At 50.7% G+C, this 20,882-nt stretch overlaps 1 protein-coding gene across 1 annotated transcript in view; it reads left to right on the plus strand.

Annotated features, from left to right (window-relative positions):
• Positions 1–20,882, plus strand: part of ZC3H3 (zinc finger CCCH-type containing 3) — a 355,830-nt gene that overhangs the window by 303,746 nt on the left and 31,202 nt on the right. The window contains exons 10-11 of the mRNA XM_063131198.1: positions 4,607–4,791; positions 13,815–14,005. Coding sequence (XP_062987268.1) covers positions 4,607–4,791; positions 13,815–14,005 — 376 coding nt within the window. The remainder of the gene's footprint in view (positions 1–4,606; positions 4,792–13,814; positions 14,006–20,882) is intronic.

Here is a 20,882-nt window from a genome sequence, read left to right on the forward strand (position 1 = left end):
TAGCTAAAAGTGGGCTAGATGGAACAACTATTAGATGGATTCACAGTTGGCTACAGAATCGGACTCAGAGTACTTATCAATGGAACCTTCTCAAACTGGGGAGAGGCAACGAGTGGGGTGCCGCAGGGCTCAGTCCTGGGCCCAGTGCTCTTCAACATTTTCATTAATGATTTGGACGAGGAGGTGCAGGGAACGCTGATCAAATTTGCAGATGACACCAAATTGGGTGGGATAGCTAATACCCTGGAAGACAGAAACAAACTTCAAAGTGATCTTGATAGGCTGGAGTGCTGGGCTGAAAACAACAGAATGAAATTTAATAGGGATAAATGCCAAGTTCTACATCTAGGAAACAGAAACAAAATGCACAGTTCAAAGATGGGGGATCCTTGGCTCAGCAATACTACAAACAAGAAAGATCTTGGAATTGTTGTAGATCGCAAGCTGAATAGGCGCCAACAGTGCGATATGGCTGCAAGAAAGGCAAATGCTATTTTGGGCTGCATTAATAGAAGTATAGCTTCCAAATCACGTGAGGTCCTGGTTCCTCTCTATTCGGCCCTGGTTAGGCCTCATCTAGAGTATTGCGTCCAGTTCTGGGCTCCACAATTCAAGAAGGACGCAGACAAGCTGCAGCGTGTTCAGAGGAGGGCAACCAGGATGATCAGGGGTCTGGAAACAAAGCCCTATGAAGAGAGACTGAAAGAACTGGGCATGTTGAGCCTGGAGAAGAGAAGATTGAGGGGAGACCTGAGAGCACTCTTCAAATACTTAAAAGGTTGTCACACAGAGGAGGGTCAGGATCTCTTCTCGATTCTCCCAGAGCGCAGGACACGGAATAACGGGCTCAAGTTAAAGGAAGCCAGATTCCAGCTGGACATCAGGAAAAACTTCCTGACTGTTAGAGCAGTACAACAATGGAATCAGTTGCCTGGTGAGGTTGTCGGCTCTCCCACCCTAGAGGCCTTCAAGAGGCAGCTGGACAACCATCTGTCAGGGATCCTGTAGGGTGGATTCCTGCATTGAGCAGGCGGTTGGACTCGATGGCCTTGTAGACCCCTTCCAACTCTGCTATTCTGTGATTCTATGATTCTATGAAGAGCTGGGCTGGATGAAACCAAGGCCTTCTCCAGTCCAGTCTCCTGTTCCCAGAGTGGCCAGCTAGATGCCCCAATGGGAGTCCACACAAGCGGGCAATGACAGGCTAGTGGCCATTGCTAGTCGTATCGTCCGTGGATTTGTCCAACCCTCTTTTAAAGACATCCAAATCGGTGGCCATCACTATGTTTTGTGGTAGTGGATTCCACAGTATAACTGTCCTGAATCTCCCAGCAGTCAGCTCCATGGGGTGACCCCGTGGGGTTCTAGCATGTGCTTTGATGGCTCTATGAATGATCAGCAAGGCCCTATAAATAAATAGACACAGACTCCTGAGCAAAAAATACCACTGAGTTTACAAATCTTGCACTTTGTGGGTCTTTCATCTTAGAATCATAGAATCATAGAAGAGCAGAGTTGGAAGGGGCGTATAAGGCCATCGAGTCCAACCCCCTGCTCAATGCAGGAATCCACCCTAAAGCATCCCTGACAGATGCTTGTCCAGCTGCCTCTTGAAGGCCTCTAGTGTGGGAGAGCCCAAAACCTCCCTAGGTCACTGGTTCCATTGTCGTACTGCTCTAACAGTCAGGAAGTTTTTCCTGATGTCCAGCTGGAATCTGGCTTCCTTTAACTTGAGCCCGTTATTCCGTGTCCTGCACTCTGGGAGGATCGAGAAGAGATCCTGGCCCTCCTCTGTGGGACAACCTTTTAAGTATTTGAAGAGTGCTATCATGTCTCCCCTCAGTCTTCTCTTCTCCAGACTAAACATGCCCAGTTCTTTCAGTCTCTCTTCAGAGGGCTTTGTTTCCAGACCCCTGATCATCCTGGTTGCCCTCCTCTGAACACACTCGAACTTGTCTGCATCCTTCTTGAATTGTGGAGCCCAGAACTGGACGCAATACTCTAGATGAGGTCTAACCAGGGCCGAATAGAGAGGAACCAGGACCTCACGTGATTTGGAAGCTCTACTTCTATTAATGCAGCCCAAAATCGCATTTGCCTTTCTTGCAGCCATATTGCACTGTTGGCTCCTATTCAGCTTGTGATCTACAACAACTCCAAGATCCTTCTCGTTTGTAGTATTGCTGAGCCAAGGATCCCCCATCTTGTAACTGTGCCTTTGGTTTCTATTTCCTAAATGCAGAACTTGGCATTTATCCCTATTAAATTTCATTCTTGACGGTAAAAGATCCTTACACCACGGTCCGTTGGCTGGACTCTTTCGAGTGTTTGCTACAGCAGACGAACACAGCTGAGGCTTCTAGGATCTTAGCCCAGTAATCCTGGCTTCTGCCGCTTCAGAGACTTGAGCAGAAGACAGCGGATGGATCTACTGGGGCTGGAGGTGGCAGGTTGGGGTGGGTGAGGAGCCGCAATGAAATGTCAAGGCATTCGTGACGGGCAGACGGTGGCCGGGGGTTCCATTGACACCCTCTTGACGAGTTTTCTTGGAGCATCTCTGTAAAGGGAAGCTGCTAAGAGAGGTTTTCGCTGCAGTTATTTTGGGTTGGAACAGTTCTGTCACTTCAGGACAGCGACTGACATGCAAGCCTTAAAAAAGAAGAATCCGACCGAGTGCCGTCATAGGTTACATAGACAGTCCACGCAACTATTCAGCGGGATAGCTGCCCAGTCAGTGGGATTTTATGAACATAGGTGGAGCACGGATCACAGTGGCTGGATGCCTGTGCGCCTTCAAGCTCAGCTTTAAACATGTGGCTGGTTATTTCAAATCAGTACCTGAAATCCAGCGCCCAGCTGCCCCAGGCTTCCTGATCGCTACCTCCGTGACTCACTGAATATCCCTCATGACTTCATAGTTACTACCCATAGATCCTTCTCTCCTGCCCCTTCTGTTCCCCCACCCCCCTGATTCTACACACAGACACACACACCACTTTCTAAGGCAGTATGTACACCAGTTTCTGGGGTACATGAGCGGGAGGGTGCTGCTGCACTCGTGTCCTGCTTGTGGGTTTCGTGGGGGCAGCTGGTTGGCCACGGGGTGAACAAAATGGTGGATTGGATGGAGCCTTGTTCTGATCCAGAAGAACTCTTCTTATGCGCTCTCTCTCTCTCTCTCTCTCCATGTCTGTGGCTTCATTTCCCACACCACGATAGAATTGTTGAAGGTGCTGTAAGATTTTACTCTTAATTTTGGTAATTACTTCACTGAAAACGAAGTTGTTCATTGATGTTGTGTTTGCAGCACATCCCATCCTAGAGACTTGGGTGGTTAATTAGATTCAAACACTGACACCGGTTTTAAAATAGTTGTTGAAATGTATGATGGCTTAATTTTTGAAACCTGTTCTCCATACTGGCTTATGTCCCATTTTGGGAGGCCAGGCCAGATATTTTTATTATTATTATTATTATTATTATTATTATTATTATTATTTATTTATTTATTTATTTATATAGCACCATCAATGTACATGGTGCTGTACAGAGTAAAACAGTAAATAGCAAGACTCTGCCGTATAGGCTTACAATCTAATAAAATCATAGTAGAACAATAAGGAGGGGAAGAGAATGCAAACAGGCACAGGGTAGGGTAAGCAGGCACAGGGTAGGGTAAAACTAACAGTATTTGAGCACCTGTACAGGTGCTTGAGCTCATATTTTGGAGATTCCCCCTCCCCCCCCCCCAGAGGAAGGCATTTTGGAGAGCCCACAGGCTCTTGCTCATGGCGAGGTGGTGGGCTCTCCCACCCTGGAGGCCTCCAAGAGGCAGCTGGACAGGCATCTGTCAGGGATGCTTTAGGGTGGATTCCTGCATTGAGCAGGGGGTTGGACTCGATGGCCTTGTAGGCCCCTTCTAACTGTGCTATTCTATGATTCTATGATTCTGTGATAACCTGTAGATCCCAGGCCTGGTGCATGTGACGGTGAATGACCTGCAAAATGTCTTGAGCATCAAGGGGATGTGAGGAGGCGTTCTTTGTAGTTGCTGCCTGTCTCTTCCACCTCCCACCTCAAAGCCTAAATGTGAGCAGCCACCAGAGGTGAACGTCAGCCAGGGCTCTCCCACCCTGGAGGCCTCCAAGAGGCAGCTGGACAGGCATCTGTCAGGGATGCTTTAAGGTGGATTCCTGCATTGAGCAGGGGGTTGGACTAGATGGCCTTGTAGGACCCTTCTAACTGTGCTATTCTATGATTCTATGATTCTGTGATAACCTGTAGATCCCAGGCCTGGTGCATGTGACGGTGAATGACCTGTAAAATGTCTTGAGCATCAAGGGGGTGTGAGGAGGCGTTCTTTGTAGTTGCTCCCTGTCTCTTCTACCTCCCACCTCAAAGCCTAAATGTGAGCAGCCACCAGAGGTGAACGTCAGCCAGGGCTCTCCCACCCTGGAGGCCTCCAAGAGGCAGCTGGACAGGCATCTGTCAGGGATGCTTTAAGGTGGATTCCTGCATTGAGCAGGGGGTTGGACTCGATGGCCTTAGAGGACCCTTCTATGACTTGTCAGTCAATTCATAGCGCCACTCTTGGCTTTCTTTTCAGTGCAAGAAGAAACACACTCTGGTGTGCCCGGACTTCTCCAAGCATGGAATCTGCTCCAAAGGGGCCCAGTGCAAACTGCAGCACCCTCAGAAGAAGCTCGTGGCCAGGCAGGCCGGTACCAGAGACGCCTTTCATCGCCAGGGCCCTGCACCAAAGCGGGGGGGCCTTGCAGGTCAGACGCTGAGGTAAGGAGGCTTGAGGAGCGGGCGTCTTCCCCACGGCATTATGCGCCTTGTATGTCTTACCGAGGACCGTCAGTTGCTGAAGAGGCAGCTGGGGCGTAAAGCCGCTTCTCCTCAGTTGGCTTTCTATCCCTGGCTGGTTTGCACGGCTGTCCGCCGCCATGCAAGCGCACGGGCTCTTCAGACAGACGGAGGCATTCCAAAGGGGATGATCTGCCTGGGACTGTGGCGTGTCCAAAGTGACTGTTGATGGACGGTGTCGCTGAAAGGACTGGCAATGGAACCCCTCTTCCTGGCCCCTGCCCATAAAAGTCCCGTCCTTCTGCTCCGCTGCTCTGATGTGGGTCTCCGCAGGCCCCCAGTACACATTCCTTTTAGTTAGGGCACCTGCATGTTGTAGCCAGAAGAGGGATGAGTTGTCATGGGAAGGCCTCATCTAGAGTCTTGCGTCCAGTTCTGGGCTCCACAATTCAAGAAGGACGCAGACAAGCTGGAGTGGGTTCAGAGGAGGGCAACCAGGATGATCAGGGGTCTGGAAACAAAGCCCTATGAAGAGAGACTGAAAGAACTGGGCATGTTTAGCCTGGAGAAGAGGAGATTGAGGGGAGACATGATAGCACTCTTCAAATACTTGAAAGGTTGTCCCACAGAGGAGGGCCAGGATCTCTTCTCGATCCTCCCAGAGTGCAGGACAGGGAATAACGGGCTCAAGTTAAAGGAAGCCAGATTCCAGCTGTACGTCAGGAAAAACTTCCTGACTGTTAGAGCAGTACGACAATGGAACCAGTTACCTAGGGAGGTGGTGGGCTCTCCCACACTGGAGGCCTTCAAGAGGCAGCTGAACAACCACCTGTCAGGGATGCTTTAGGGTGGATTCCTGCCTTGAGCAGGGGGTTGGACTCGATGGCCTTGTAGGCCCCTTCCAACTCTGCTCTTCTATGATTCTATGATTCTATGGGAAGGCCATTTGGAGGGGCAACATGTGCTCCACCAAGCAGTGTGAGGAGGCAGCCCCGTGTAAGCGCCCATGACACTCCACAGCAGCTTCAGAGCAGGGTCGATAGGGGTCCAGTGCTTGTCCAACCCATGCTGTCTGTGCACGCTGATGACCCACTCACTGTCTCCGGTCCATAGCTCAGATGGGACAATTGTGAGGCCAGTAGAGGCCAGACGTGAAGTAACCTACATAGCAGGAGTCACCTGATGAGCCGTGCTGGTCCTGTTTTAAAATCACCTGCTTCCTTTTCTTCTCCTCACCTTTCTTTGTGCACAAGTGCCTAAACGAGAAGGCCATAAGGTCACCGCCCTGTTTGGAGGCTTGGAGAGTGAAGGAGGTCATCCTTGTGTCATCCCAAGCCAGCTGGGTATGGGCCTTCATTGGGCCATGGGGAGCAGAGAGCTCAGCCTCGCTCCTGGACCCTTCCAATTTGTACACTGCACGCAAAAGTGTAAGAATTATCACACCATGTCGCAGGCCGAGTTCTCAGGTAGTCAACCTCAGTCTGAATCGCTCCACCTCTGGTTGCGGGCGGGAGGTCACGTGAGGGGACGCTCCTCCATAGCAAACAAACAAAACTATCCCTGTACATAGAAAACTAGCATGTCAGGGAGAGGAAGTCTAGCCTAGCCTGCTCCCTGACGTGCTAGAGTTCTATATGCAGGGATATGTTTACCCATTTATTTATTTTGGGGAGCAGCATTCCCTCATGTGAGCACCTATTTTCAGTTTGAAATGGTGCAGTCTGGGCGCAGGTTGACCAATTCACTGAGAACTGTACCCCAGTCCCTTCCCAGCCTGACTACATACCCAAAGGCCGGCCAGTGCTTGCTGACCTGTAGAGCAAGCGTCAGCCGCTTCCTACTCCCAGTGGCAGTAAACAGGGGTGATGTCTTAAGCAGATGAGAGGAAAGTGCTGAGATAGTTGGGGGCAAGTCTTGAATGGGTTCCCTCCCTTGATCTCAGGAGGTTCATCAGAAGATAGCCAAAGCAGCCAGGCAAGGACACTGGATTGGAGCATTGGGATTAAAAGTCAGAGCCTCGGGTTCAAATCCCTGCTATGTCACAGACCGCAGAACAGGGCAGCAGCCTGGTGGATGCAGAAGGACAGGGCTCTGTAGCAGCAGCAGCAGCAGCAGCAGCAGCAGCGTTAGCGTTGCAGGAGGCACCTTTCCGGCTGCACTTCAAACCCAAACACAGCAGCCAGGCATCAGCAAAAAACAGCCTAGTAGAGGTCATTGTCCCAGGTGCCCTTGCAGGCCTATTGATCATGTCACTGTCATAATGCTGCAGGCTCCCTCCTCCCCACCCACCCAGCTGTGCACCCTTTACTCTGTGAAATGACTTCCAGGAGCAGAGAAGAAGCTGCTGCTGCTGCAGCTTCTTCTTCTTCTTCTTCTTCTTCTTCTTCTTCTTCTTCTTCTTCTTCTTCTTCTTCTTCTTCTTCTTCTTCTTCTTCTTCTTCTTCTTCTTCTCCTCCTCCTCCTCCTCCTCCTCCTCCTCCTCCTCCTCCTCCTCCTCCTCCTCCTCCTCCTCCTCCTCAGAATCATAGAATCATAGAATCATAGAATAGCAGAGTTGGAAGGGGCCTACAAGGCCATCGAGTCCAACCCCCTGCTCAATGCAGGAATCCACCCTAAAGCATCCCTGACAGATGCTTGTCCAGCTGCCTCTTGAAGGCCTCTGGTGTGGGAGAGCCCACAACCTCCCTAGGTCACTGGTTCCATTGTCGTACTGCTCTAACAGTCAGGAAATTTTTCCTGATGTCCAGCTGGAATCTGGCTTCCTTTAACTTGAAGCCAGATTCCAGCTGGATATCAGGAAAAACTTCCTGATGTCATCGTCGTCGTCCTCCTCCTCCTCCTCGTCCTCTCCTCCTCCTCGGCCAGACCATAAGCATCCCAGTTAGCAGTGCATCCTGGCTTTCCATCACTCCCAGCTCCGGAATGGATCCTTGCCTCATCCTGGGATTCTCGGATGTATTTCCACTCGGATTCATCGGTGCTACTAGTCCATGTCATTGAGCACCTGGGCGACCAGGTGTCTGCTTTTCTCCCACCCCCCATCCTTGCTAATCATACTTGTTGTCAGACCGGGCTTTTTGTGATGACACCGGGATGTTGGGAATATATTTGAGAGAAGCTGAACAAAGCGAGTCCAGCTACTCCATCCTTCGGTGGTGTGCCCCCAACCCAAGTGCTGAGAAACTGCCCCCCCTTTCTGCATTACAGATGAGAGCAGATATATTTACGTAGGCCCAGAATAGAAGAGGTGGGGCCGTGCTAAGTCTGTCTGCAGCGGTCCTGGCAGGAGCCTCTCCATCATTCCATCCACACCAGCCTCGGATCTGTGTGCTTTCCCTGACGTGTGGCTCCCTCCCTCCCTCCCTCCCTCCCTCCCTCCCTCGTTTTGACTGTGTCTCAGATCTGGACAGGTGAGGGGCAGCCCAGCTACACAGCAGCCCTGTCAGTTGTTTGGGACAGCAGTGTTTTGAGGGAGTCAGTGAAGCAGCAAATGCTTCCGCCTTCCCCAAGATCTCACTGCGGTGTTGCAGGGTTTGCTAAGGATTCGGTCGAGAGTGCGGCCTGCTTTGCTCATGTCACACAGGCCTCAAGGCAGAGGAAAAGGGTTCGAGGCAGCCTCCAGCTTTTTTCCTCCTCCTCCTCCTCCTCCTCCTCCTCCTCCTCCTCCTCCTCCTCCTCCTCCTCCTCCTCCTCCCAGGCTCAACTTCCAGGCACCCAGCCCAGCTATGGGGGAGCCCTTCCCTCCCCAGCTGCCCTGAGCCCTTAAATGCTGAATCCTACATCTTCCCCTGCTGATGTGTTTCATCCCCAGTGCCCTTGCAGCTGCTGTATCTAGAAAGAGTAGGGAATGCCTCCCTGTTCCTCCAATGCCCCTTTTTGGGGTGAGTGCAGGGAGGCGGACGCCTCCATTGTCACATTAATAGCGTCCAAATCGCCTGAGGTCCTGGTTCCTCTCTATTCGGCCCTGCTTTGGCCTCATCTAGAGTATTGCGTCCAGTTCTGGGCTCCACAATTCAAGAAGGACGCAGACAAGCTGGAGCGTTTTCAGAGGAGGGCAACCAGGTTGATCAGGGGTCTGGAAACAAAGCCCTATGAGGAGAGACTGAAAGAACTGGGCGTGTTTAGCCTGGAGAAGAGAAGATTGAGGGGAGACATGAGAGCACTCTTCAAAGACTGAAAAGGTTGTCCCACAGAGGAGGGCCAGGATCTCTTCTCCATCCTCCCAGAGTGCAGGACACGGAATAACGGGCTCAAGTTAAAGGAAGCCAGATTCCAGCTGGACATCAGGAAAAACTTCCAGACTGTTAGAGCAGTACGACAATGGAACCAATGACCTAGGGAGGTTGTGGGCTCTCCCACACTAGAGGCCTTCAAGAGGCAGCTGGACAAGCATTTGTCAGGGATGCTTTAGGGTGGATTCCTGCCTTGAGCAGGGGGTTGGACTCGATGGCCTTGTAGGCCCCTTCCAACTCTGCTATTCTATGATTCTGTGACAATGGGGTGACTGCCTCCCTCTGGGTGACCTCTCGCTTCATGGCACTCCACCACCAGACCCTAAGGCGTTGTGCAGTGTGTGGTGCAGCTGGTTGGGAACAGAGACAGACGGCTTTCCGGTACAGCAGCTTCCCCAAGCCGGCCCTTCTAGAGATTTTTGACTTCAGTTCCCATCAGCCCCAGGTAGTATGGCTAATGGTCAGGAATGCTGGGAGTTGTAGTGCAAAACATCTGGAGGGCATCAGGTTGGAGGAGGGAGGCTGCAAGACCAGGATAGAGTTACTGGACCGCGTAGATTATATAGGTCTTGCATGTGTGTCCTGTGTAAGACCCCCCCCCCCCTTTCCAACATGGCATCGAGATGTACCTGAGGAAGAGGAAGAAACTGTGTAGAGCACAAACTGCCTTCCCTTCGCACCTCTGGCAGCCCTGCCCAAGGCTTCCCAGTGGAGGGGCTGGAGCAGGGGCTTTGGAAGTCTCTGTCCAAAGCTCACCTTGGCCACAAACTCGTGGTGGAGGTGGAGGTGGGGGGGGGAGCCTCGAGCGCTTTTGCTCAGCCTCCACCCTGGCCAGCGATGCAGGATCATTGAGCAAATTACTAATCATAGAATCATAGAATAGCAGAGTTGGAAGGGGCCTACAAGGCCATCAAGTCCAACCCCCTGCTCAATGCAGGAATCCATCCTAAAGCATCCCTGACAAATGCTTGTCCAGCTGCCTCTTGAAGGCCTCTAGGGTCGGAGAGCCCACAACCTCCCTAGGTAACTGATTCCATTGTCATACTGCTCTAACAGTCAGGAAGTTTTTCCTGATGTCCAGCTGGAATCTGGCTTCCTTTAACTTGAGCCCCTTATTCCGTGTCCTGCACTCTGGGAGGATGGAGAAGAGATCCTGGCCCTCCTCTGTGGGACAACCTTTTAAGTATTTGAAGAGTGCTCTCATGTCTCCCCTCAATCTTCTCTTCTCCAGGCTAAACATGCCCAGTTCTTTCAGTCTCTCTTCATAGGGCTTTGTTTCCAGACCCCTGATCATCCTGGTTGCCCTCCTCTGAACACGCTCCAGCTTGTCTGCGTCCTTCTTGAATTGTGGAGCCCAGAACTGGACGCAATACTCTAGATGAGACCTAACCAAGGCCGAATAGAGAGGAACCAGGACCTCACGTGATTTGGAAGCTCTACTTCTATTAATGCAGCCCAAAACAGCATTGGCCTTTCTTGCAGCCATATCGCACTGTTGGCTCATATTCAGCTTGTGATCTACAACAATTCCAAGATCCTTCTCGTTTGTAGTATTGCTGAGCCAAGTATCCCCCATCTAAGTTAAGGAATCAACAAGTTTAGGAACTTTGCACCGTTAGGATGTCCCATACTTGATCTATTTGTTTGGGGGTTGCCTTTTTGTTTTGTTTTTATTGTTTGATTTGCTTTTGACGGTTTGTTACTTTGGGTGCTTCTTTTAATGGAATATTGAAAGCCGAAAGCCGTTCCCTTGATGTTTTGAGCCTTTGCCAGTTCCGTTATCAATCAATCAATCCTTTATTTACAGTCAATAGACCAGAAAAAGAAAGGTACAGTTATTCCAAGCAAGAGGTCAATAAGATAACCTAAGCATATAAAACATTTCATTAGTAATACATTTTTAATATCGCTTCTCGGCCTTTTGGCTAAGATCAAGTACAGTTCCGTTATGTCGACCCCTTGTCTTGGAGGGAGCCCCTTTCTCAGCGGTCTTAACAGAGAGAGGGGCAGCTGGAGGGCATCGGGTAGCTACTTCTGTTTTGCGTTTGTTTTGTTTTGCAAATGCCACCCTGCCTGAGCCTTGGGGTAGGAGGGGATGGGGCAGGGGGCCGTGCCCAGGCCAAACAGGCAACAGGCTTCGCACAGACCACAAGGTCTTCTTCTTACATTGAGCATCACAGCAAGATGGTCTGGAAGTTTGGGCCAAGCATGGGTGAGTTGTGTGTTCAGGGCCAGCTCAGGTGCTGAACAGGGCTTTGGGTTAGGGACTCCTGCTGCCAAACTCTGGCCTTCGAGCCCCGTGGGCACCGCTCACTGGTGAACCACCAGCTCCAGCCCCTACTGAGCCAGGGAGTCACTGGGAGGACTGGAGCACGGACCACTATCTCCTCTTGCGAAATGGGACTAGGAACGGCCGCCTAACGAAGCCGCGGCCTTGAGCCAAAAGGAGATTGCAAGGCGGAGTGAATCTCACGCTGCCGCCATCTGTGCGCTTGCTTGGGGCTTAATCCGCACTGAACATGAGGCTTACTCTGGAGTAAACGGGGCTAGGATCAGGTTGCATGTGAATTAATTTAAAGGCCAGCTGAAGTAGGACTAGGTCCGCTAATCTCTGGAGGGAAAACGACGTGGGGGGGGGTAGAGGGGAGTCAACCTGACTGTGTGGCCTGTAAAATTGGGGAAGCAGCAGGCGCGTCCCGCTGCCCCACCGCTCTCTCTCTAACTCTCTCTAAATCAGTCCCTTGCTAGTCCTTCTCGCAGCCCCCGGCCCTGCCTTGTATGGTAGCACTTAGAGGAGCAGATACCCTCGCGGGCGCTCCGGAGTTATCCAGGGTGACAGAATGAACTTGGAATGCCACCCAGCTCACATCCCCTGTGTCAATGAGGTGTAAAATACTTCCTTGCTCGTTTTAGGTAAGAATGTGAGGGGGGGGGGCGTCCATCAGGGCAGGAGCGGCGGGGTGGGGGGAGCATTGAGCTTCTGTCTGTGCGGTGCTGACGTTCCAGTCCCCTTTCAGGGAAACGATGGGGCAGTTAGAGGAGGAGAGCTTTTAAATAGCACGCTCCCTCTGTCTTTATTAGCACTGCCGACAGCGATGTCAAACATGATAAAACATCACATTAGCCGGATTTGCTCAGAGGCGCAGGAGTCTTTGGGATGGGCCAAGACTTGAGCCAACGTCAGGGAGCCCCAAGGGAGGGGAGAAGGGCAGATGTTCAGGGGCTAAATTGGAACCAGAGCTGAGCCCCGGCACCTGTTTTTAAACACGTGTGTGTGGGTGTCTCAGTCCAGTAGCATATGAAGGCGCAGCAAAGAAGACAGTACCTCTGAGAACGTGTAGAATTCTTTCTCTTGACTGTTAGGTAGCTGAAACATTAAAAACTGATCTGAGATGACAGAGGTGTGATGAGCAAGTGCACGACACGGCACCTATGATTTTAGAAATTAAGCATCGACGTTAGCTTTACAGCCTACTATGATTATAAGCATCATTACTACTAATATATCATATTTAAACATATATCTAAGCTGTGGTCCATCTGGTGTGGTTTGGGATACGTAGGTTAAGAAACAACTTCCATAAAGTAAGATAAAGTAAACATAACTAATTTCCAACAGTAGTTGTAAACATTTATTAAGACTCACATTTCAAACCAGTGTGGCGCACGCCAGTCCTTTTCCAGCTTCATTGGCTGCCAGTCCAGGTCCGGGCCTGATTCAAAGTGTTGGTATTAACATTTAAAGCCCTAAACGGCTTGGGGCCAGGTTATCTGAAGGAACACCTCCTCCCGTATATACCTGCCTGGACCCTAAGGTCATCCTCAGGGGTCCTTCTCCATGAGCCCCTGCCAAAGGAAGTGAGGCAGGTGGCTACCAGGAGGAGGGCCTTCTCTGCTGTGGCATCCCAGCTGTCCAACCCCCTGCTCAATGCAGGAATCCACCCTAAAGCATCCCTGATAGATGGTTGTCCAGCTGCCTCTTGAAGGCCTCTAGTGTGGGAGAGCACTGGTTCCATTGTCGTACTGCTCTAACAGTCAGGAAGTTTTTCCTGATGTCCAGCTGGAATCTGACTTCCTGTAACTTGCGCTCGTTATTCCGTGTCCTGCACCCTGGAAGGATTGAGAAGAGATCCTGGCCCTCCTTTGTGTGACAACCTTTGAAGTATTTGAAGAGTGCTCTCATGTCTCCCCTCAGCCTCCTCTTCTCCAGGCTCAACATGCCCAGTTCTTTCAGTCTCTCTTCATAGGGCTTTGTTTCCAGACCCCTGATCATCCTGGTTGCCCTCCTCTGAACACGCTCCAGCTTGTCCGCGTCCTTCTTGAATTGTGGAGCTCAGAACTGGACGCAATACTCTAGAGGAGGCCTAACCAGGGCCGAATAGAGAGGAACCAGGACCTCAGGCGATTTGGAAGCTCTACTTCTATTAATGCAGCCCAAAAGAGCATTGGCCTTTCTTGCAGCCATATCGCACTGTTGGCTCCTATTCAGCTTGTGATCTACAACAATTCCAAGTGACCAACCTTCCAAGGAGAGCAAAACCCTCAGATTGTGAAATGCTTTGCAAATCAAAAGTGTGCTTGCCTACCAGGGGCCTCGGTTTTCTGAGCCTCACCCAGGTCTGGCATGATCTGTGGTCAGTGCCGGGACAAAGATCTCCCAGCTCCTACCTGCTCTGGTTTTAATGCTTACCTGATAACCCGACTGCCTTTTGCAGAATCCAAATGTATCTCCCGCTATCATTAAATGTTCTCCTTTATTTTTCCCTCTTGTAGGAAGCAGGAAGAAGAAGAAATACCAGGACCTTCAGGGGCAGAACAAAGGAGGGACGTCTGGTGCCCCAAAGTCCTCTCGCAAACCAGCCGGCTAACTAAGCTGCCATCCTTCATCTCTCTCCAGTCGCCCCCCACCTCTCCAAGCGAAGAAGACCACGAGCCAGAGAGAGACAAGAACGGGGAAGAAACAGGTAAAAGCGAGCCCGGCGGCTTGGCTTCTGGCCCTCGTACCATGGCAGGCTTCTCAGAGAGCTGGCAGGAGAGGAGTAGCAGCATTTCAGCGTTCAAAATGTATTCAGTTTTCCAGACTTTGCTGGGTCACACTTCTTCGACGTAAGTGTAATGAAAGTCATTTAAGGGAAGTGATTAGTTGAGGATTGAAATTGGGGTGGGTGGGGTGGGGGATAATTGGTTGCCGATTCTTCCAACAGAGGAAGGAAACACGGCCGTCAGCACGGTGTGTGTATGCATTGGGGCTGGGGGGCGGGCGGAAGAGGCAGAATCACACTGCGAAAGAACGGGACAGTTGTTCCCTCTTAGAGGTGTGTTGTTTATTCGTTCAGTCGCTTCTGACTCTTCGTGACTTCATGGACCAGCCCACGCCAGAGCTTTCTGTCAGCCGTCGCCACCCCCAGCTCCCCCAAGGTCGAGTCCGTCACCTCCAGAATATCATCCATCCATCTTGCCCTTGGTCGGCCCCTCTTCCTTTTGCCTTCCACTTTCCCTAGCATCAGCCTCTTCTCCAGGGTATCCTGTCTTCTCATTATGTGGCCAAAGTACTTCAGTTTTGCCTTTAATACCATTCCCTCCAGTGAGCAGTCTGGCTTTATTTCCTGGAGTATGGACTGGTTGGATCTTCTTGCGGTCCAAGGGACTTGGACTTATATACACTTATACATATATACGTATATACATTTAGAGGTGTATATACATGATTAAAAATGCAATCTCAGTCAAAGGTTTGTTGATGAAGAATATACATGGAAGGAAGGAAGCTGAATCTAGAGTCTTGCGTCCAGTTCTGGGTACCACACTTCAAGAAGGATGCAGACAAGCTGGAGGGGGCTCAGAGCAGGGCAACCAGGATGATCAGGGGTCTGGAAACAAAGCCCTAGGAAGAGAGACTGAAAGAACTGGGCGTGTTTATTATTATTATTTATTTATTTATTTATTTATTTATATAGCACCATTAATGTACATGGTGCTGTACAGAGTAAAACAATAAATAGCAGGACCCTGCCGCATAGGCTTACATTCTAATAAAATCATAATAAAGCAATAAGGAGGGGAAGAGAATGCACCAAACAGGCAGTATAAAAGTCAGAACAATTCAAGTTTTAAAAGCTTTAGGAATAAGAAAAGTTTTTAGCTGAGCTTTAAAAGCTGCGATTGAACTTGTAGTTCTCAAATGTTCTGGAAGAGCGTTCCAGGCGTAAGGGGCAGCCGAGGAAAATGGACGAAGCCGAGCAAGGGAAGGAGAGACCCTTGGGCAGGTGAGAAACACGGCATCAGAGGAGCGAAGAACATGAGCGGGGCAATAGTGTGAGATGAGAGAGGAAAGATAGGAAGGAGCTAGACAGTGAAAAGCTTTGTAGGTCAACAGGAGAAGTTTATATTGGATTCTGAAGTGAATTGGAAGCCAATGAAGAGATTTCAGAAGTGGAGTAACATGGTCAGAGCGCCGAGCCAAGAAGATGATCTTAGCAGCAGAGTGGTGAACGGAAACCAATGGACTGATGTGAGAAGAAGGAAGGCCAGTGAGAAGAAAGTTGCAGTAGTCCAAGTGAGAAATAACCAATGCATGTTTAGCCTGGAGAAGAGCAGATTGAGGGGAGACACGAGAGCGCTCTTCAAATACTTGAAAGGTTGTCACACAGAGGAGGGCCAGGATCTCTTCTCCATCCTCCCAGAGTGCAGGACACGGAATAACGGGCTCAAGTTAAAGGAAGCCAGATTCCGGCTGGACATCAGGAAAAACTTCCTGACTGTTAGAGCAGTACGACAATGGAATCAGTTGCCTGGTGAAGTTGTGGTCTCTCCCACACTAGAGGCCTTCAAGAGGCAGCTGGGCAACCATCTGTCAGGGGTGCTTTAGGGTGGATTCCTGCATTGAGCAGGGGGTTGGACTCGATGGCCTTGTAGGCCCCTTCTAACTCTGCTATTCTATGATTCTGTGCCAAGGGTTGAACCTGGGACTCTCCTGCATGCTGTGTCCCCCCACCCCCACCCCCATGACTTTATGGGTTTGGGTAGAGGCAGTGTGGCGTAGTAGCTAAAGTGTTGGAGTGGGAGTCCGGAAATCTGGGTTCTAGAATCATAGAATCACAGAATAGTAGAGTTGGAAGGGGCCTAAAAGTCCATCGAGTCCTAAAAGGCCATTGAGTCCCCACTCAGCCATGGAAACCCACTGGGTGTCTTTTGGCCACTCCCAGACTCTCAGCCCAACCCACCTCACATGGTTGTTGTTGTGAGGATAAAATGGAGAGGAGGAGGATTATGTACGCCACCTTGAGTTGCTTGGAGGAAAAAAGACAGGATATAAATGAAACAAATGAAATAAATAAATTCAAGGAAGGCAATGCTAGCTTGGTTCAATTTATTTATTTATTTATTTATTTATTTATTTATTTAACTTATATACCACTCCCATAGCCAGGGCTCTCTGGGCGGCTTACAGAAATTCTAAAATTAAGATAAAAACGAGTATACAAAATTTAAAATTCTAAAACACAGAACATACACACATAAAGCATTAAAAACCGTTAAAAACAACAACAACTGAACATGTGGGTGATTAAGATGTGCCACCATATGCCTGGGCAAAGAGGAAAGTCTTAACCTGGCGCCAGAAAGATAGCAGCGTTGGCGCCAGGTGAGCCTCGTCAGGGAGATCGTTCCATAGTCTGGGGGCCACCACCGAAAAGGCCCTGTCCCTTGTTGCCACACTCCGAGCCTCTCTCGGAGTAGACACCCGGAGGAGGACCTTAGATGTTGAACGTAGTGACCAGGTATATTCACGTTGGGAGAGGCGTTCCGTCAGGTATTGTGGTCCCAAGCCATTCAACACAAGCTTTGCTTGAGAAGTGGGTCCAGAGGGAGACGGGGTTAGAGAAGGACGTGCAAGTGGGGGGGCTGACCGTGCCCTAGTGACCAGCGCATCAAGGGGCTCGAGTGTGAGCTGCAGAGAGAATTGAGAGGGGACTGAGGCCAGCAGAGGAAACCGTACAGGAAAGGGATGGCGAAGAGCGGAGTGTGACCTCTGAGGACTAGAATCTTGACGCTGAGGACAAAAGTAAGGGGCAGCCAGCCTTATGGGGGTTGGGGTGGGGGGTGATCCCATTGACAAGGAGAGAAAAACAAAAGGAGATGAGCGTGAAAAGAAATGGTGCTCCGATTTCTTCACTGTTCTTCCCTCGTTGGGCCTGGGACAAGGGGGCTGCTTGGCGGCCAGAGCAAACATGCAATGGCATTGTGCATTTGGGAGCTGTCAGGATGTGCAAAGTGCCTGGGTCCCCTTCTGGGACGGGGTGTGCCCCGGAAGGGGTAGAAGGCAGATCGCCAGATCTTTTGGGCACCAACTCCCAGAAGCCCCTGCCGGTATGGTCAGGAATGCTGGGAGTTAAAGTCCAAACACCTCGAGGCCTACTTTCTCCGCAGCCCTGCCTCAAGGTGAAAAGGACCATTTAGCAAGCCTCGTTGGATGTCGGGGCGGAGCCGTCGTGGTGCTACTCGGGATCAATTCCTCCTTTAGAGCCTCTTTAGAGCCATTGCACCGCCGGCCTTTCCTTCTGCCTGTGAAATGCCACAGGGAGGTTCCTGTCAGCTTGGCAAATCTTGGATCGTTGATGTGTTATGTGAAGATGATGTGGGTGGAAAGAACCGAGAGAGAGAGAGAGAAAGAGAGAGAGAGAGAGAGTTAGTTAGTTAGTTCTTCCAGTAGTAATCTCAGCTCTCAATTTAAAACAAATAAATGAGAAAGTAAGTTTCTAGCCCTTAAGGCCCTGAGGACAAGTTGACGTAAGCACAGTACCTGCTGAAATTTCAGCGGTTTACACGGATTCTGAGCTTAGAAGCATGAGCTAATATACAGGCACACTTGTTAGATTTAGACTCTTTACTTTGGTCACAAAATTTGGCTTTCCTTGAACCAGAAACTGGATTATCTTTCCATCAGCATATTTCATTCGCAAAGCAGGAGCGGCCCTGTTGGATCGGGTCAAAGACCTAGCGTTCTGTTTCCGTCAGTGGCTCTCAGGGCTCCACGAGGGCCACACTCCTCCCCTTTTTGTCTGGAGTTACACTAACTCTACCCATTAGCCTTCCCCTCACCTGGTACCTTTCAGTTGTGTTGGACTACAATTCCCATCCTCCCCCAACCAGCGTGGGGCAAATGAGAGCCCAATCCCCGCACATCTGGAGGGTCTAGAGCATCTACTCAGTCCTGACTGTTCTGATTTTGCCGCGTGATCTTCACGCGCCCGAGAGCATCCTGTGCCCCGTGGCTTCCACACACCCCTACACACACACACACACACACACACACACTGGCTTTCCACGTCTCCATCCTCCCCCAACCATCATGGGGCAAATGAGAGCCCAATCCCCGCACATCTGGAGGCTCTAGCACATCTACTCAGTCCTGACTGTTCTGACTTTGCCGCGTGATCTTCACGCGCCCGAGAGCATCCTGTGCCCCGTGGCTTCCACACACCCCTACACACACACACACACACACACACACACACACACACACAGACATACTGGCTTTCCACGCCTCCTGCCATATGCAGCTGCTCTGTGACCCCCCATCTGTGTCTTTGTGGGTTCTCCTCGGCCACGGCAGGTGCAGGAGCGAAGCCCCCCGTGGCTCTGGTAATCAGCCACAGGTAACGGCCGCTCCATATTTCACCTTCCAGTTAAATCGCTTGCGCCGGAGCGAACGGTCCTCCCCGTGCTAATTGTAGCCGAGTGCACCAACGCGGGCCCTTCCAATCGAGTGCTAATTTAATTAGAAAGCACCCATTTTAGTTAATTTGTTCGAGACGATCACTGCAGGCTCCTGGAGAGAACAGATGTTCCCCTCTCCCCTGATGAACATTCTGGGGTTTGTAAATGACTCCACTCAGCCTTGTTTAGGAGAGAAAAGAGGATTTTATGGTGGCAAACGACCCTTTCTGTAAACATTTTACAGCTCTCTGCACGTTTGAGTGAGGATAAACCCCTGGCAACTCGGCGGGCTGCAAATTTGCGACCATACGGCTATCATTTTATTGTCATATTTCACGGTCGTAACGTTAATGGAAGATGCTCGCTCCAGTCTTTTTTAACGGCTCCGCTGAGCACGCTCAAAACACTTTCGCTTTGGAAAATTCATGGAGGTACAGCGCCTCGGTTTTTGTTTACCGCTTCTGCTTCTGCCGGAATAACTTTCGGAGCGCCGCCCCTCCACCGACAGAGACACCTGTGCCACGCCCACCAGCCACGCCCCGACCTGCCTCCGGGGCCACCTGGGAGTTCTTCTGGCCAGGCAGCCACTCTGCAAGCTGACAGCTACGTTAGCCAGACCGTGGCTGCAGCAGGCTCTTGCAAGGGGAGGGGAGAGAGAAACGTGGCTGGGTGCCGGAAATGGTGGGACCTGGAAGAGGCTGGGGACAGGAGCCAAGACAGGGTGCTGCGTGTTTTGGGGCGTCAGGAGGAAAGGCTGAGCCGTTGCTGCAGAATCTGAACATGAATTTGGAGGGAGAAGAGGCAAATTGGGAAGGAAATAGCGAAGTACGGAGAACCGATGAGATAAATAGCTCTGGAGAAGGGAAATGTACACCTGCAGGGGACCCTGTATTCCGGGGGTGAGGGACCTCAGTGCCGGGGTCCCAGCCCAGCCCTCCTGGGTCCCCCCAAATGGCTACACCCTCTTCTGCTGATTGTTTGGGAGTTTCCCAGCTTTTGCGCAGTTTCCCCACATTCTAAAAGGTTGCAACGCCTCTCCGGCCCTATTCAGAAGACACCTTAAAACCACGGCTTTAACCACGGGGAATAGGGCAAAAGGCTTTATTCGTGGTTTAAGGTGTCTTCTGAACGGGGCCTCCTAAGGCTTAGTGACTGGCAGCAAGGGCTTTATGCTAAAATATGCGGGTCTTTTAGCTCCACCCTTTTCGCCTTTAGTCCAGTCTACTCCTGCCTTCAGTCCCACCCTCCACTGGAATGTGCTTTTCTAGAAGCTCTTTTCCAAGAGCTTTTCTGGAATGGAATTTGGCCCTCGGGCTGAAAGAGCTTCAGTGCCCCTCCTCTGGTCCCGGGCTTTTGCAAGCTCTGCCCCAGGTTGGGCTTTGAGCCTTCAACAGATACTGCCCATATGTCCAAGCTGTTTAATTGACAGTAAGGACTAGAAACTTGTTGAGTTTAAAAACGAATGCCGTACTTTGGGCTACATTAATAGAAGTATAGCTTCCAAATCACGTGAGGTACTGGTTCCTCTCTATTCGGCCCTGGTTAGGCCTCATCTAGAGTGTTGCGTCCAGTTCTGGGCTCCACAATTCAAGAAGGACGCAGACAAGCTGAAGCGTGTTCAGAGGGGGGCAACCAGGATGATCAGGGGTCTGGAAACAAAGCCCTGTGAAGAGAGACTGAAAGAACTGGGCATGTTGAGCCTGGAAAAGAGAAGATTGAGGGGAGACATGAGAGCACTCTTCAAATACTTAAAAGGTTGTCCCACAGAGGAGGGCCAGGATCTCTTCTCGATCCTCCCAGAGTGCAGGACATGGAATAACGGGCTCAAGTTACAGGAAGCCAGATTCCAGCTGGACATCAGGAAAAACTTCCTGACTGTTAGAGCAGTACGACAGTGGAATCAGTTGCCTGGTGAGGTTGTGGCCTCTCCCACACTAGAGGCCTTCAAGAGGCAGCTGGACAACCCTCTGTCAGGGATGCTTTAGGGTGGATGCCTGCATTGAGCAGGGGGTTGAACTTGATGGCCTTGTGGGCCCCTTCCAACTCTGCTATTCTATGATTCTACGAGCCCAGTTTTCCTCACTCATATCTTGGATTTATCATGATTGCGTAACGTATTCC

The sequence above is a fragment of the Elgaria multicarinata genome, chromosome 7 (assembly GCF_023053635.1).
Source record: "Elgaria multicarinata webbii isolate HBS135686 ecotype San Diego chromosome 7, rElgMul1.1.pri, whole genome shotgun sequence".
Lineage (NCBI taxonomy): Eukaryota > Metazoa > Chordata > Lepidosauria > Squamata > Anguidae > Elgaria > Elgaria multicarinata.